Source organism: Bos grunniens, chromosome 15 (assembly GCF_055505025.1).
Source record: "Bos grunniens cultivar Pamir isolate PY7600 chromosome 15, Bosgru_T2T1.0, whole genome shotgun sequence".
Lineage (NCBI taxonomy): Eukaryota > Metazoa > Chordata > Mammalia > Artiodactyla > Bovidae > Bos > Bos grunniens.
The window spans coordinates 66,243,124-66,260,658 of record NC_141179.1 but is presented as its reverse complement, the minus strand read 5'-3'; the positions used below and the strand labels follow the sequence as shown (position 1 = coordinate 66,260,658).

At 41.2% G+C, this 17,535-nt stretch overlaps 1 protein-coding gene across 10 annotated transcripts in view; it reads right to left on the bottom strand.

Moving 5' to 3' along the window:
• The window catches only part of CD44 (CD44 molecule (IN blood group)), an 87,917-nt gene that overhangs the window by 6,627 nt on the left and 63,755 nt on the right, over positions 1–17,535 (bottom strand). For 5 of the 10 annotated variants that reach the window (XM_086338637.1, XM_086338639.1, XM_086338640.1 and 2 more), the window contains 6 exons: positions 14,920–15,015; positions 13,099–13,188; positions 12,043–12,237; positions 9,276–9,341; positions 4,886–4,957; positions 2,747–2,825 (listed from right to left, as the gene is read on the bottom strand). In XM_086338637.1, the coding sequence (XP_086194763.1) occupies positions 2,747–2,825; positions 4,886–4,957; positions 9,276–9,341; positions 12,043–12,237; positions 13,099–13,188; positions 14,920–15,015 (598 nt within the window). The remainder of the gene's footprint in view (positions 1–2,746; positions 2,826–4,885; positions 4,958–9,275; positions 9,342–12,042; positions 12,238–13,098; positions 13,189–14,919; positions 15,016–17,535) is intronic. The other 5 variants (XM_086338638.1, XM_086338642.1, XM_086338645.1 and 2 more) reach the window with 3 other exon arrangements.

Here is a 17,535-nt window from a genome sequence, read left to right as displayed (position 1 = left end):
GGAACTCACAGATCACTCCTTCACGGAAGCCCATGTTTAACTCTCCAACCTCAACTTCAGTAGTTAATGATTTTCCACATCTATCTTTTAATCCTAACTCATATAACACGGCCTGGCCCAGAGCATGTTGGCAATAAACAGTAGCTGACTCAAAGTGAACAGGCCAATACTGCCACAAAACCTCAAGATTTGTGCAGAGAAGGCATGGTACCCTTTTTGTTTTTATCTTTTCCTCCTCTGTAGTGCTGACGTCACAGATGCCCCTCAAAAGACACTTGCTGAATAAGTGAATACCTGGTATAGTCCTCTTATTTTCAAACAAACTTTCTTTGATGAAAATAGGATTCTGTATCCCTCTAGAATGCCACGCTCCAAGTAGAAAGGCCTCTCTGCCTTTTGAGAGGATTAGAAATGGGCTGCTGGCTTTAGAATCACAGTGTATATCCCAGGGCCTCTGCAGCCATTAATCAGTCTTTAGCTCTGTGGCAAATCTGTTTTCGATTATCAAATCAGGACATGGTAATTCAAAGCATCCGAGCAGCTACTCTCCCGGTGAGACGCTTGCTCTACCGGATCCTGTGTGTCCCTGTTTGCCCGTTGCCAGAGTGACCGCTGGTATTGGGAGGAGGGAGTAGGGAAGCAAGGGGGCCTGCTTATGCTGCTGACATGATGGGAAGTGACACACGAGCTAACAAGTCACACTGCAGGGACTCCAGCTGCTCGGGGGACAGCTGAGACACTTCTCTGAGTTCTCCCCCACGTTGAGAGCATCTGAGGCCAATGTTTCTATGGCGACATGTACAGAGCTTATAGGCTGTATATGTGAGCAGAAGTGGTACATTTTAGGGCCTGGAATAAAAGGACTGATTTCCAATAACAGGAAACTCATATTTAATTGAACAAAAGTCATCTACGAAAAAAGCACAGAGGCTGAAGGAAAGTATAAAGACTCTTTGTAAGGGCTCCCTAAGTCATATTTAAATTCAACTAAAAAAAATCTCTTTCCATTTAGTCATGGGAGATTTTTAGGAGGTCTTTCAGATTTCTTTTCCTAGTTTTTGTTCCTTATGCATTGGCTAAATTTCTTTTTGTTTTACAGATAGCAAAAAGCACTTTCATTAACTTGTATGAATATAAAATGACATTATTTTATTTCCTCCAAAAAGGAAAGATACTGCATGAGCCATAAATGGCAATGGAATTAGCTGTTCCTTGGCTTTCCAAAAGCCAACAAGAAAGATTCTAGAATTTTCTCCAGGTCTTTTCCCAAATGTAGGGGGGATTTTCTGACCTGTTTGATGATCTAATGAAACAATAAATGTGGCCCACTTGGAAATAAGATTCTTTTTTGCTTTATAAGAAGAAACCTAAAGGGACATTTACAAAAAGTTTGATGTTCCTCTGCATTTTTTTTTGGAGAAAAATTGTGCATCTTTGAGTATCTTGAAATTTAGAGCTATATTTCTGGAGTACTCCTGTGAAAGTTCATTTTCTCTGATGTTAGAATTACTGTTTTCCTTTGCTTAATTTTAAAGGCAGCGTTATTTCTAGAGGCTGGTCACAGCTCAATCAGGTATATGCAGGTATATCATTCCAAAACAACAGGCCTTGGTTGAGGGAGGGAGAGAAGAGATGTCTGATGATATGAAAACAACCCACATGCCAGTTCTAGAGAGGTGACTGTCTATTTTCAGACTTTCCATGGAAAGTCTCAGGGAACTCTTCCTAGGCCATAACCTGAATCCTTTTGCTGACAGCTTTCAGAAAGCAGAAAATAGTGTCATTACAAAAAAAAAAACAAAACACAAAATCACAAACCCAATGCCTGCTTTACATAAGGGTTCTAGAGGTTTCTAGGGGCCTCAGACAGGCTAAAGGGCCAATCCTTGAATCTCTATACAGCATTTTTGGGTACTGTGAAGACACTTGATAAATATTTGTTCAATGAATCAAAGTGAAAGTGTTAGTCTCTGAGTCCTGTTTGACTCTTTGTGACCAGATGGATTGTAACCCAGCAGACTCCTCTATCCACGGGACTTTCCCAGTAAGAATACTGGAGTGAGTTGCCATGCCCTCCTTCAGGGGATCTTCCTGACCCAGGGATTGAACCCAGGTCTCCTGCATTTCACCATCTCAGACTTTTCACCATCTCAGCCAGCAGGGAAGCCCAATGAATCAATGAATGAATATACTATTTCATGTCTTACTGGTGAGATATTGCACAACTCTTATCACATACCCTAAAATTAAGACCCACAAAAGACCCATTTAAAAGCAGATGTCCTAAGAATCACAGTCTCCCTTCTCTAAAGAATATACCAGAGCAGAGCTTCTTAAACTGTACTGTCCACATGAGTCCCTGGGGTCTTATCAAAACACAGACTCTGATACAGGGGGCTGGGGTAGGGCTTGAGATGTAGCATTTCTGACAAGCTTCCAGGGCACAGAGGCTGCTGGTTGCAGGGGCTACACTCTGAGTAGCAAGGACATATTGCCTATGGCTTTTTTTTTTTTTTTTTGATTGAAGTATAGTTGACTCACAATATTCTATTAGTCTCACAAATACAACATAGTAATTCAACATTTCTATAGATTACACTCCATATAAAGTTAATACAAAATATTGGCTATATTCCCCGTGTTGTGCAATGTATCATTGTGGCTTGTATTTTATACTTAGTAGTTTTATAGCCTAAGTTTAAATGATGCCCTTTCAAAGTTAAGGCCCCGAGGAGCATCGCCTTACCTTCTCCTACTGTTGACAGCAATGCAAACCGCGAGAATCAAAGCCAAGGCCAGGAGAGATGCCAAGATGATCAGCCATTCTGGTGGGAAGCCAAAGACATGCATGAGCTTGGGGAATGCACTTTATAAATTGACCTGGTCCAAACAAGAGCTAAAGTCGGCTCTACACATGGGTCCAACCAAAGGTCTAGCCAATAGCCAGCTAATAGTAGAAGAACCATTTTGCTATAGGTCTTTGTCTAACAGGCCTGTTTATCATACCTTATGATCAGTCAAGATTTCCAAGTTCCCCCAGGAGAAACACATTTCCAAAAAGCATAGAATGAACTGTAAAACCTGTAGATACCTTTGGTGCAATATCATTAAATAAATTAAAAGACTGTTCCTTAAAAGTATCATTCCTTTTCTATGTGAGAGCATTCGCATTACATTTTATTAAGGAACAAAAATGGATGTCATATACTAGTGGGTGGCAGAAATGACATCCCTGTGGAGAGGTCAGGAGGGTCATTTGGCAAAATTTGTCAAAATCCTTCAAAATGTACAGCCTTTGATCCATCAGTTATACTTCTAAGTATACAGGACCTCAGACTTGGCTATAAAGACGTTTCTTACTGTGCTATTTATAAAAGTTGGAAACCATCTACTATTCAGCAATAAGGGGTTGGTTAAATGAATTAGGGTCCATCCGTTGTACTATGTGCTAAGATACAGAGGAAGACTAGTGAATGACACTGAAAAGCTGTGACCAGCCAGTTGGGAATGAGTTTACTAATCAGTGTGTCAAATTACATGTTTGTATAGAAATCAGATAGAAAAATAATGGAAAAGACACACATGAAAATGATTACCATGGTACTCTGGATGGTGAGGTAACAAGGGAATTATATTTTTACCCTTTTGTTCAGCAGTATTTTCGAAAATGCCTCCAATAATTACTGTATCACTTGTAAACCAATAAAATGTCACATACATGTTTTTAAAACCAAGCTGTAGTAGGATTAAAATATAACTTGACAATCTGAATAAATTCAATAGCAAAGTAGATTATATATCCATGCAATGAACTGAAGCTGAAGGAACAAGAAAGATGGGAAGTCATTCACTGGCTATTCTTCTTGAAGAATCTTCATTTTCCTCTGATTTCCTGCTCGGTACTGCCTCAGCCTGATCCCTCCCTGGTTAGATGAGTTTGGGAAGGGAGGTTGAGTCAGGAGATGTGGAGGCTGACAGAAAGGTATCCTTTCTGTTCTTTCCCCATGGGTCTAGCCCTAAGATGCTCCACACTCACTCTCACTAGAGCTGGGGAAAATCCTGCTGCCTGATTATAGCAACTGCATCCCACCCACCCCCTTAGTCCACTCCTCCGACTCCACATGCTCTGCTCAGGTAAGTCAAGGCAAGGGGACATAGGCCACACCACGCTCTTCCCTCTTCCTAAGGGAGGCTCAGCTTGAGATCTCTGTAGAGCGGAGAATTAAAAGAATAATTTACAACCCTAGGAAAAACCTTCCTTAATTGTAATCCCACTTTACACATGTCCAGTTTGGAGCCTAAGTCAAAGAAAGCATTGGCCTCAAATGCCTTAAACCTTGATGCTCAAGGGAGCCAGGTGGCCCAGCCCTCTCACCATATTCTGAAACCTTCTTCTCTCTGAATCAGTAAAGATTGTCCCTCGTGAAAAAGTAGTTTGGGGACCAGAAGAATATTTTCACTCCACCCAACACACATGACTCTTGTATTTCCCCATCGTCTGCAATGTGAGGAGAAAGTTACACATCCACCCTCAAATCCGGAAATATAGAGGGAACTGGCCTCAAGTTCCTGTCCCCTGGGACAGGAAGATCACTCACTTGGGGAGGGAGCTTTAGTAACTAACAAGGCACTTCTTTGGGACAGACCAGGGACAGGTCCGAACATGAGCTCAGCCAATCTATGGGACCAAAGCAGAAGGAAAGATTTCATTCTTTCTTAAGAGGCTGTGGTACGGTCATTCACCCTTTAGCTCACAAAGAAGAGCCATCAGGTTCAAGGGTAGACATGTAGGAGAATGTGCTTTCCAACTGGTCTATTCTTCCCTTCTGTGACATTCAGAGAGACCTGCTTTTAGCATTTTTTTCCTTCACAGCTCAAAACTCACCTGGAATTTGAGGTTTCCGCATAGGACCTGAGGTTGTGTTTGCCCCATGTTCTTCACTCCCACTTGAGTGTCCTAAAGAGAAAAAACAACATCTCTCAACAAAGTCTGGAAAGTGTAACCAGGAGTTTCTTACTGAGCAACGCATAAGGCCAAACTCTACAGACTATATCACTGCAAAGCTATAGATGCCACCCACAGACATCCGTCTTGTGTTGTATGAAAGAAACATCCCTCCAGAAAAGCTCAGTTTGATTCAGGGTAAGCTTTAGAAAAGTCGTTGTTCAACAAGAGTATGAGAATTTTCAGCAGTACAGCTATGCAGTGTTTAAGAGGCTATAAATAAATCAAGACAGCCCTGGATTCAAGTCCTACCTCTGTCTCTCCCCAAGTAATATCTGCTGGGACAAGTCTCAGCAGATCCCTCGCCAGGTCTGTTTTCTCACTCATAAGATGGGGGTAATAATAGAATCTGCTTTGTCATAATTTTACAGAGGTTTAAAGAGGCGAACAAGAATGGTAATTGTGTGCAGTTACTGTAATAGGGAAGAACCTTTGTTTATATTACCAGCTAATCATTAAAGAAATGCTATCTATAAGCTTAAATTATACATAGTGGCCCATCTCTGGGAACCCTGCCTTCCAGGGAATGAGCATTAAGCTAAAATATCTTGCTCTAGTTCATAGGAAGCATCCTGACAAGCCCCACCTGTGAATGACTGTAGGAAGGAAGAAATTAACAAGCCTGATGGAAACCAGGAAAAGTTTGATTTCACTTCTGTCCCTGTTAGTATAAAAGAAGCCTGAATTCTAACTCAAGCAAGACGGTTCTTTGGGACACTAGTCCACTGTCTTTGTCTGCTGGCTTTCTGAATAAAGTCACTAATTCTTGCTCCAACAACTCATCTCTTGATTTATCGGCCTGTTGTATAGCAAGCAGTACAATCTTGCACTCAGTAACATTACAATTCTCTATTTTTAATTTAAGACCTTGCTACCCTAGACCAGCAACATCACCATGGGAGCTTGCTGGTAATACACAGCCTCAGGTTTCATCCCAAACCTCAGAATCTTCATTTTAACAAGATCCCCAGGGGATTCAAATGCTTCAGGTAGTTCAAAGCAAATCTAAAAATTACGTCCAACATCTTCAATAGTCATAAACATTAAAAAAAAAAAAAAAAAGGATTCAGGGTAGGGTGGGGTGGGCAATGTCCCTTCTCTTTGTGAAAAATCACCCTAAGGAGAGCGCCTGCTAATATGTCTATATTCCCAAAACATGCACTTCTTAGAAGACAACATTCTCTGCTGCTACAAAATCAAACGAGGAGACAAAGAATCCAAACTGGAGGCAAGCAGGATAAAGAATTCACAAATCAAGAACAGGAGGTTCATCACAATGAGGGAGGAATCATGTTTTAAATGAAACTTCTAAGGCATTTTGTGAAGAGACTCACCCAAATGAAAGCTTTGGTGTGTGTGTGTGTGTGTATGTCTGTGTGTGTGTTGTGCTTCCTCCACTGTTTCAAAACAAAATGTGAAAAATTCCCACTAAAATAAACTCTTTCCCCCTACCCAATGGGAACCCACTGCAGAATCCTGAAGGGTTCCCAGGGAAGGAAAAAAAAAAAAAAACAGGAAGTCTGTTTGGCTAATCAATAAATGAAGATGTTGTTGTTGTCATCAGTCAGTTGCTTAGTCGTGTCCGACTCTTTGTGACCCCATGAAGATGGGCAGAACTTAAATAGCCTTTTCTCAGAGTCAAATTTCTGACTGTAGATGGTGAACTCTGAAATTTTGATGGCTGTGGTTATTTTGAGTAGAATGTCTCCTGTTTATGCAATTCATTGTACTAGTTAAACTCAAAATGGAGCAAAACAAATTCTACTGGACATCTGGCTGTTTCAGCAGGCCATTTTGACAGTGTCTTCTGTCAATCAGAAGGAATCCAAGGGGCCTCCTCTAGCTGCCTCCCAGAGGCCTTGGTCATTATTGGCAGGTGTTTGCCTGAACAGGTCATGGGATACTAGCCGTCTAAACTAGAGATCTTTGCCTTGATAACCACCTAAGAGGTAAACCACTCTCGCTGGTCTGTCTCTGACTCACAGCAGCCTTTGATATTTGAACGGGAGGCCATCAATGGGTCATCATCTCTTTATTTTGATTATCATAAAATGCGCTCCCAGAAAGGAAAGATCAGGGTGTGTGTACAACCAGATGAAACCTTCCATTTGAACAACGCACACCTGCTCAGGAGGCAAACATAAGACACTAATCCCTGCCCACCTGATTCTTACTTCAAGAAAGAGCCGGAGAAGACGAATGAGACCCAGCAGGCCTGGTCTTGCACCCTAGAGCTCTGCGAATCCAGCCGGGGTAGGGCTGGTTGGGGAAGTAAGTTCTGCAAAGAGGGATGCTTGACAATGCAGTTGGGAGGTGAGATCCAATCTGAGACATGTGCACAGGTGGCTTGCACTGTGAGGAAAAAGTCTAAACAGTGCTTCTCAAACTTGAAAGTACATACAAACTGCATAGTGGGGGCAGGGCAGGGTAGGCCTGGATAAAATGCAGTTCTTGATTCAGTGATCTGGGGAGTCCGCATTTCCAGCCAGCTCTTAGGTGATGTCCCTGCCACTGGTCCAGGGACCATGCTTGGAGTGGCTGAAATCATTTGATTTTAAAGAGCACCCCCCCAAAAAAAAACCCAAAAACTAAAGAGCACCTCCTTATAGTAATACCTCCATATAATTTTCAAAACACTTTCATATTTTTAATACAGCATGCTCTTCACAAGAGCTCTAGGAGGTAACAGAGGCCTGTGTCCTGATCTCCTTTTTCACTAACAAATTGAAACTGGAAAAGGTTAAATGCCCCACCCAAGGCCCCCAGAGAGCCAGGGACTTCTGTCTTTATTTTAGAAGCATTTCTACTGGGCTCCTACATCCCTGTGCTCTTACAGGATAGGTTATTACTGAAGCCACCATGTAAATATCCATTTCAATATTTACTTTAAGTGTGTGAGCCTTCAAGCTTAGAGTCAACCCTACTCCCAGCTGGGAAGGAAGGGAAGGACAGTAGTTCATATGGGGTTCCTTGGCTGACATTGGGTCACCTGGGCTGGCAATAATCAGGGAGACCACAGTGAGACAGCACGGCAGAACCTTTCAGGAGCAATATTAGTGATCACAAGTCAACCTGCCTCATGGCAGACTTTTGCTGCCTGGAGTGATTTTTCTAGAGGTGTGATCATTACAGTAATTATGGCAGTAATGATGGTCATTACAGGGTATTTCTCCAGATCATGCTTCTGAGAGGCAACACAAGATCCCTGGGCTTAAAACCTGGCTTCACCATTCAACTCTACCAAGTCAACTCAGCCAAGTTGCTTAGCCTCTCTAAGCCTTAGTTTCCTCATTTGTAATACTAGGATAACATAATTACTGATAGAATTAAATGAGAACATAAAAGATGAAATACGGGGAATCACCGATACCTGACCGTTGATCTACAGAAATGGCAGTTTCAGATGGTGCAGCCTAACACGTGTATAGTGTTCAGAACGATGCCACCAGCACACGGTAAATTCTCAGGAAAGGCTAGTTATTATGCCATGTGTGGTGGGCAGGGGAATTATGCTAAAGACTTTACAAGTATACATCATTTAGTCTTTAAAACAATGTGTGCATGGGTGTGCATGCTCAGTCACTTCTGACTCTTTGTGACCCCATGGACTGTATCCATGGGATTTTCTTGGCAAAAATACTGGAGTGGATTGCCATTTCCTCCTCCAGGGGATCTTCTTGATCCAAAGATCAAACCTGAGTCTCCTGTGTCTCCTGCATTGCAGGCAGATTCTTTACCCACTGAGCCACTGGGAATGCCCCTTTAAAACAATGCCCTGTGACAATTATTATCATCCCAATTTATTTGGTTAGGAAATCAAATCTCAGATCCTTTTAACAAGGTCCCTCATTGGCATGTGAAGGAGCTGGAATCAAACCCAGGCCATTCTTTCTCCAAAATCTATGTTCTTAATCACCCTGGTAAAATGCAGTGTTAAACTGAGCACCTGCCTGAATTCTTCCTGATTTTTTCAGATGGAAGAATTTTCTCGAAAGCAGTCATCCTCAAAGTGGAGTCCGTGTCTGAGCAGAATCAGCATCACCAGAGAAATTACTAGAAATACAAATGCTCAGGCTTCATTCCACTCCTCCTGAAGCAGAAACATTTAAGGATGGGGCCCAGCAGTGTAGTTTGATAAGTTCTCCCCGTGACTGTGATGCATGCAAAGAATGTATAAAAACCACTTTTGGGGAGACACTGACTCATACATCATTAATAATTAGCAGGTTCCATGATGGTAACAGTAAACGACAAAGCAGCTCAAACTCACCAGCTGATTCAGATGCGTGAGTTGTATAGGATCTTCCACTGGGGTCGCGGGACGAGCCGTAGTCTCCTGTAAGTAGCAACAGAGGGAAGTTCAATTCCATACGCTCAGTTACGTTACATCTGGGCTTCCTCACCTGTGCATTTTCATACATCCCATCACAAAGTCTTTTAAAGGTAACCAAAAATAATGACAAAGGAGTTTCGAATGGGTCCATGATATGAATTATTGTTCATTGCTTCCTTTACTGATGAGTGGGTTAGAGCGTCAATCAAAATTTTAAAAACTGGGACAGCACAGACCAGTAAGGATGACCATAGGAAGTGTGGCTTCAGTAGAAACCCCCAAATTGTAACTCTACCAAAAATACTATGATGTCTTGGCAAGTCTGAGGTTGGGATTTGATGTGTCTTTGACATAACGATTATATGCTTTGAATTATGATAGATGTGATCATTGGGAATGCATGTACTCTGTGGCTTAGGGCATGGGACGTTTAAAGAGATTTCTCTGAGGCGGGAAATTGAGAAATGTTTTGTTTGTTCAATAAAGTATCTTGGGGTTGAGTCAGTAAGGATTCAAAAAGAAAATTCAATTCAATTTAGAGAAAATAAAGTCTGAAAATAAGTGAAAAAGAAATGGGGAGATAACTAACATGTGTCTAAGGTGGCTACCTGGTTATTAGAATATATTTCAAATCATATTTTCCAAAAACAAATCTGTATTTTCAATACCAAGAGTTAATATAACCCCATCTTCTCAAACATCCATCACCAGAAGGCTTTACATTGAAACAAGTTCATGAATTGCTAAAATTTGGATCCACAGGTCAAATCTCGGGTTCAGAATATGGAAACTCTGGTTCCTCCCCCTCCTGCCCGCACATTCCCTAAAATTATAATGAAATCTTGAAGCAAAATGAAACAGGTTCATAAAATGGCTATGGTCACCCATTACGAAAGATTCCTCTAAGGAATACACAGTAATCTGATCTTCACAATGTCCTTATTTAGAGAAAGTGGAGATAGGCGATCTGTAATCTCTTACACAATTGTATGGAGGAGATAGATTGCGTTGTTCCTTGGCCGATGGTTAGAAAAACTGAAAACAGCATTTGCTGAAATGCTGACACCAAAGCACTCAATACCACCACCATCACCACCACCACCACCGTCACGATCTTTTTCACCACTACCATCACCACCAAGACCACAGCCACCACAATTAAGGATGTTTTCAAAAGAGGGAGAAAAAAATATATGGGAAGAAATTAGCCTTATCTGAGTGTTCTGGAAGAAAATCAAGGATGATAGATTGTTTAATCCATGGAGAACTATGGAAAATCTGTCTGCACCACTGCAGAATGCAGAAGGAATCAGGGTATGTAACTATCGATTTTGTAGAAAGCATTTTATTTACTAACAAATAGGCTATGTAATCCTTTGAGGCTACTGTAACTGTTAAAATTGCCATTTAAATTCACTTGGCTGCATAAAGGGCCCTATTTTGCCAAGAGAAACCAGGCAGTGCTCTAAAATTCATTTCTCCAGAAGAATACTGGCACGGCTACTTGGAATTTTTAATAACTGAGGGCAGCACCATGCCGAATAAAGAACCAGCAGGTGTAAAGGGGCTTTGTCCTGCCAATACTGTTGAGGTCAGGATTTTTAAAAACTGTTTCCCTTGAAGCCCTGAGATGGGCAGCCCAAGCATGTGGGCTCTAAGATACAGGCCAGGCACATGGCATTCTGTCCCACAACAGTCATGGCATCACACCTGTCATCTGCCTTATATATTGAGTTCCCATGAGATTTATTGTTCATTTGAGGGGGTATGGGGTAGGAAAAGACATGTGCTACTACATATATATATGTATGTATATGTTTAAAATAACGGATCTTTAATATTCCTTAATGGTTGAATAGTAAGAACACTTAAATATCTGGCACCAGGAAGAGATAGTTCAATTTTAGTTTCTTAGCTAGGGTAAGTATTTTGCAGTTCCCTTTTCTTCAATATTAGTTTCTTAATGCAAACAGAGAAACAAAAGTAGAAGTGGGAAGGATGGCTAGATCCACGTGTAACTTAATTGAATAAGTCATCTTCGATCAACTCTTTGCTCTTACAAGAGAAAGGGTCAGTTCAGTTCAATTCAGTAGCTCAGTCATGTCCGACTCTTTGGGACCCCATGAACCGCAGCACGCCAGGCCTCTCTGTCTGAGAAAGGGTAGCTAGTCATAATGTAGATTAAATCATGAAATTTAAAGTGTACACCATAATTAGAAGAGGTATCCATCCATAAGCCCTTCACCAAAAATAAAATTCACCAATCTATCACCAATAAAAGAATAATTTCAGAGCAAAGATATTAGTACAGGGAAATTATTCACAAGTTGGATAAAACCTTACATAAGCAGCATATATTAGCTGAATCAAATGAAACTGATACTTGACTACTTTTACTTACAAAAATGTCGATTTCATATGGTTCAGTTAAATATATCAGAAGGTCAGGAATAAGACAAAGAAAGAAATTCTACCATAACAACCAAGTCACAAAAAATAAATGGAAATTACACAGGTAAATAAAAGCATTATTCATCTAAAGTAAATCTACTGCATTAGAATGATGACCTGTGATGAAAGCCATTCCCACGACACAAATCAATCTAATTACAGTCTACACAGAGAAGACGTTCTTTACTATATGAAAGTATATGTTGTTTCTTCCTATAGAGAAAGCAAACCAGATATCAAATGGCCAAATTACCTGGTAAAGTAAGATCAGCCTTAGAGGTGGAATCTCCAACAATAGTAACTTCAGTAACTCCAGGGGACCCAGTCTTAGTAGGGGTCACTGGGGTGAGGGTTGTGTATTCATTTGTGTCTGGAGAATGAGTGTAACCTTCCATTGAAGCAGTTGCATCTTCAGGAAGATTTCCACCTCTTCTGCCATCGTTCCTATCTGTGTGGAGGTGGAATCAACGGTAAACCCACATTGGTAAGATCACCACCCAAAACATGCTTGTCTTCAGCATGTGCAAATGCTGCAAAAACTTTTCACTTGTTATTTGTGAACATGGAGCAAAAGATGGTGCAGTTTGTCACCCTATTGAACAGAATCAATATTTTGCAGTCAATACCATCTGGACATCATTCCGTGGAAGAGAGTGGCAGTCCTAATATCTAGAAGAGACATTCATTGCAACATCTGCCTGGCTTATTCAAATACAGTTTATGCCTCTAGAACTGTTACCTTGAAACTCGGGTACTACATAATCTTGAGTTCTTACTCAATTGAACCCACCGCTGATGAAGAGGAAAAAACATGTTACTGAATTGAAAGGTAAAATGAAGCTGTGCAGTTGGGATAGCAAATGCAAAGTTTCAAAGATGTGAGGCTTTGATTATTCTTTCCTTTCCTTGAACTGCTTCTTGGTCACCTGCACCAGGGATTTGTGGTCCAGAGGATAAATGGCAAAATAATATTATTAATGCAAGGAAAATAGAGAGTGCTGTAATTCAGATTTTTCCACCCAATCACACACCAGCAATCTGTTACTCTTAAACAAAGTCACTAACTCTAGGGTTTAAGAAACCCAAACTTGAAGATTAAGAAAATATAGTTTGCATTTAATAGACAATGGCTGCTAAGAGATCTACCAAGCAGAAAAGTCAGAGAACCATCACCAGCCACACCTTCTGATCAGGAGTAACAGCATGACAACAACCAACTGATGTACCTCCACCAAAGACACTGCAAAAGCACACATGGTTGATTGATTTTTCTCAATAGCTGAAGCCACGTGGGCTTTACAGTTCTTACTGATAGATGTTGGAGCAGCAGTCGTTGAGTGGCCTTGGTCTTCTTCTAAGCCGCCATGCGATGGAGAGAAGCTGTGAGTATCACTCTGCTCTGTTTCAATGAGGGATGAGTCCAGTATTAATTGGGGGCCATGAGACAAATCCTCCATTATCTGCTGACAGGGAGGATCTGATACAGTCAGATGGGTAGGTACATAGGAATACCAAGGTGTTTGCATGCCATTCTCCTCTGACTGAAAGAAATGCACAACAGAATTCTGCTTTGCCCCTTAGCTGGTTTTGTTTTTCTGTATAATAAACAAGGTGAAGTGCCAAGATGGAATCTAAGCCAAAACTTTGTCCACCCTGGATCATCCTGGCCCAATTATAGCACTGCTTCCTGTCACTCAGGGAAAACCCGAAAACAGAGACAAAGCAAAAGGAACACTTGAACCCCGGTGCTCCTATCAGCCACCAAGAGCAATGTCACTGTGTGTAAGAAGTGTGACTACAGGGAAAGTAAACGCCAGCAGAGCAGGTAGTGTACCTGTAACCACAGAAGAGGAAGAAGTTCATCTAGAATAACCTGCTCAAGTAACTCAGATCAAATTTACACAAGGAAACACTTAGGTCACCACTGCACTCCATGATTAGCTTTTTAATCTCATTTGTGGATGAGGATTCTCATCAATGCACTGAAAGGCCAGGAAACGCTTGTCTGGGCAAATACAGGGCCCTCACTGATACATATCAATTTCTGATTGAACCGTTGCCCATATCTGAAATGGTTTTCATTGTTCTGAGTTAATTTATTTTGTGTTCTTCTAAGAAAAGGACTGACCTCTGAGTTACAGGTGTAAGCACACCATAAAGCATACCACTAAACCATGTCCACTACCCAGTAAATATTACAACCAGGAGAAAGACAGCCAACAAATCCCAAACCCCACAACACAACAAGTCAACAGGGGCATAAAGGAGGACTATACGACCCTTCATTGGCAGGGACCAGTTTTAGGCTTATTTGCATCTCCTTTGAAGCCTGGTTGCTGGGTTATTTACATTCTTGACAATGAACACATGCTTGTTGATTTTTCCCCTTTGCCTGAAAGGGCTCACATGAAAAGACTCTGCCCAGTATGTCTAGCAAGCAGTGAAATGAGGCCCTCGTAATTCTGGATTTCTTTAATACTCTGCAAAGAAATTATGGATGACTTTATGTTGATCTCTGGGATAGCCCTGCACCTATGGTGGATGTTAAGGCCACTAGACGTTTAGCATTGTTTCTGCCAGATGTTTTAGTGATAGGAAGAGATATGAGCAAATGTTCTTCTTTTATTCCCAGGGCCCTGCCACATTTTGACAATGTCAATTGTCAAAAAATTGTCTTGATCCTCCTCTACAGGCTAATGTGATTCCCCTACTCTCTGAGATTATCTAGCCCCAAACCATCTTTTTACAACCACTGAAAAATGCTACCCTTCTTCTGCCTTGATTGAAAGATGGGACTCACAAGGAACTGGTCAGTTAAAACAGAGAGATACCACTACCCTAGCTGTGGTCTTCAATTTCACTAACTCAGAGCAGGAAAATCAAGTGGAATGGAGTCCCACATCCTTTTCCTTTTTAACATAAAGAGGAAACCACCACAAATGAAGGTATAATCAGATTTAAAGAACCACCCAGAAAACAAAGACAAGGAAGACAGATTTGATATTCTGAGTTGAGCTGAACCACACAGCACTGAATGAGCTATACCACCACCAAGCCCTGCATCAGGGCCAAGGAGAGCAAGAGCTGAAGCAAGAATACAGGTCAAGAGGCTGAGTGTCTTTATCCTTACGAGTTGTCATTGAGAGAGGTCCTGTCCTGTCCAAGTCTCCCACGGAACTCATGTTTGGATCTGCAGAAGGTTGAAGCGTTGTACTAGGGCTGGTGTCTGTATGTGAAGGAATTAAACCAGTGTTATTGCTTTGTTTCCTAACTGCTATTTGAAGGTCATTTCTGGTCTAGAGATAAATAATGCTTACATTCAAACCTGCATGAGAGGAAAGAAAGCACATACTAATTCACGTCTCCAGAACTGAAATAAATGATCATTTCTCCAAAAGGGCCTCCCAAGAAGTAACTGGCTTTCATTTAAAGGCTGAGTGGTATGAAAGCTACAATCTTTGTTGTTTTTTGCTGAGTCTGGAAGAATGCTAAATGAGTACATGATGGGCCTCCTAAGCCTTGCAGAGAGACAGACATATAACCCATGTGTGACTTGTCCTGTTCTATACAAATGATCTATGCATGCAGCATGCTCAGTTGCTTCAGTCTTGTGAGACCCCATGGACTGCAGCCTACCAGGCTCCTCAGTCCATGGAATTCTCCAGGCAAGAATACTGGAGTGGGTTGCCATGCCCTCCTCCAAGGGATCTTCCCGACTCAGGGATCGAACCCGCCTCTCTTGTGTCTACTGAATTGGCAGGTGCATTGTGTACTGCTGAGACACGGGGTAAGCCAGTGATCTGACATGTGGATAAAAGATAAAGTGCACTGGTTCAGGCACAATTTTGTCACACCCTCTTGACTTGGCAAAAAAAAAAAAATGTTGTTACAGTTCTCTTCCCTCATTTTCTCCTCTTTTGCTTCATGAACTCAAAGTATAAATCAAATCAGCATCCCATACCATCTAGATGGAAGCCATGGGGATTTCTAGGGCAAAGAATAAGCATTGGATATCAATGAATCCTTCTTCCCATACACATACGTAGGAGATGTCTTTGGAATGTAACATGTATAATGTTGAACTACATAGAAATTTCACTGAACTATTTATAGAAACTGTTTCTAATAACTATCACAAATCAGTTCTGCTGAAATAACAAGTCCCGAGTGAAACAGAGGCCACATAAGCCATAAACACCACCGCTATTGCCAGTTCTTGGATTCAAAGCCCACCCACTCTGCTGCCTCTGGGGAGGTTTAATCTGTTCCAAATGACTCCAGAGGGGAACACTGGAATATTAGGGACCCACATCTACACTGTAGCCTTTCCACTGCACATCAGGGTCTTCGTAGAACAAAATGTGGCTGACTCTATTATTTTAAAATAATAGTAGTAGTAGTAATTGCTAAAAAAGAGGAAAGTCTGGCTAATCCAAGTCAAAACCCCAAATGGATATTCTCCCAGAAAATGTCCAGCCTGCTGATGGCTCTAGACACTCTTGTTCATCTTTCCTTTTATAAGGAGAATCCTTTAAGAGGCGTGACACCATTCTATGGTTGAAGCCAATTATAATGTTCTTGACATCATCAATTTGATGAAAACCCTTTCTGTTCATCCACATGAAGACAATATTGACCGTGAAGCTCTTTTACTGGCTTGGTTTTCCACAATGGGTATCATCAGAGCCTCCAGCCACCATGTGCATAAAATGTGTGTTTGGGTCTACACGCGGCATTTCAGCCGCACAACATAATGGCCCCAACCCCACCATTCACACTCATCTTTCTTTGTGACATACGGATCCACTCACTCTGTCAAATTCATTTCCTTGGCTTTCTTTCCTTTAACCTCTCCTTATATGTGTTTTTTTCCCTAAAAAAAAAAAAAAAAATTCCCCTACTTCCTTTCTCTAACTAACCAGATTTTTTTTCCCATTTTTCAAAAACCAGATCCAATCTACCTTTCTCTGAGGTTCTCCAAGGGATCCTCAGAATTTCTTTTGTGTTTATTGCTAGCAATGTTCATTTGACATCTATTACTTACTATCTCATACTGTTAGATCTATTTTGAAGCTGTTTTCCTAGCTAACTTTTAAGTCCCTTCAGAGCATGCATGTGACTGCTAAGTCGCTTCAGTCATGTCTGATTCTTTGTGACCATATGGACTGTAGCCTACCAGACTCTTCTGTCCATGGGAGTCTCAAGCCAAGAATACAAAGTGGGTTGCCATTTCCTCCTCCAGAGGATCTTTCTGACCCAGGGATCAAACTCACGTCTCTTATGCCTCTCACATTGGCAGGTGGGTTCTTTGCCATCAGCACCACCTGGGGAGCTCTACCTTAAGAACATGGACCATGAATTATCTGCACACTGCGTGTCTCCATAATGCACTGAACATAAAGTACAATTACATTAGCAGATATTTAATATAGTCATACTTTAAGGGATATATGATCATTAATATTTGGGTACAACATAGTTACAATGTTCTGGAGAAATGAGACCACGGAAACTACTGGATTCATTTTGGAGATAACTTTGCTTAACTCAATACTGAGAGACATTATGTTGCATTCTGAGAACTCGCTTCAATAAGTCCTGTGCAGTGCATACCCTTGGGAATTTGGATCCAAAAAATATATTTGAAACTATGACTGAAAATTCATTATCACCATATTTGTTCTCTTGGTTGATCTCCCTTTGTGGAATGTTACATGTCTGTGATCAAGACATCTTGTTAAATTTT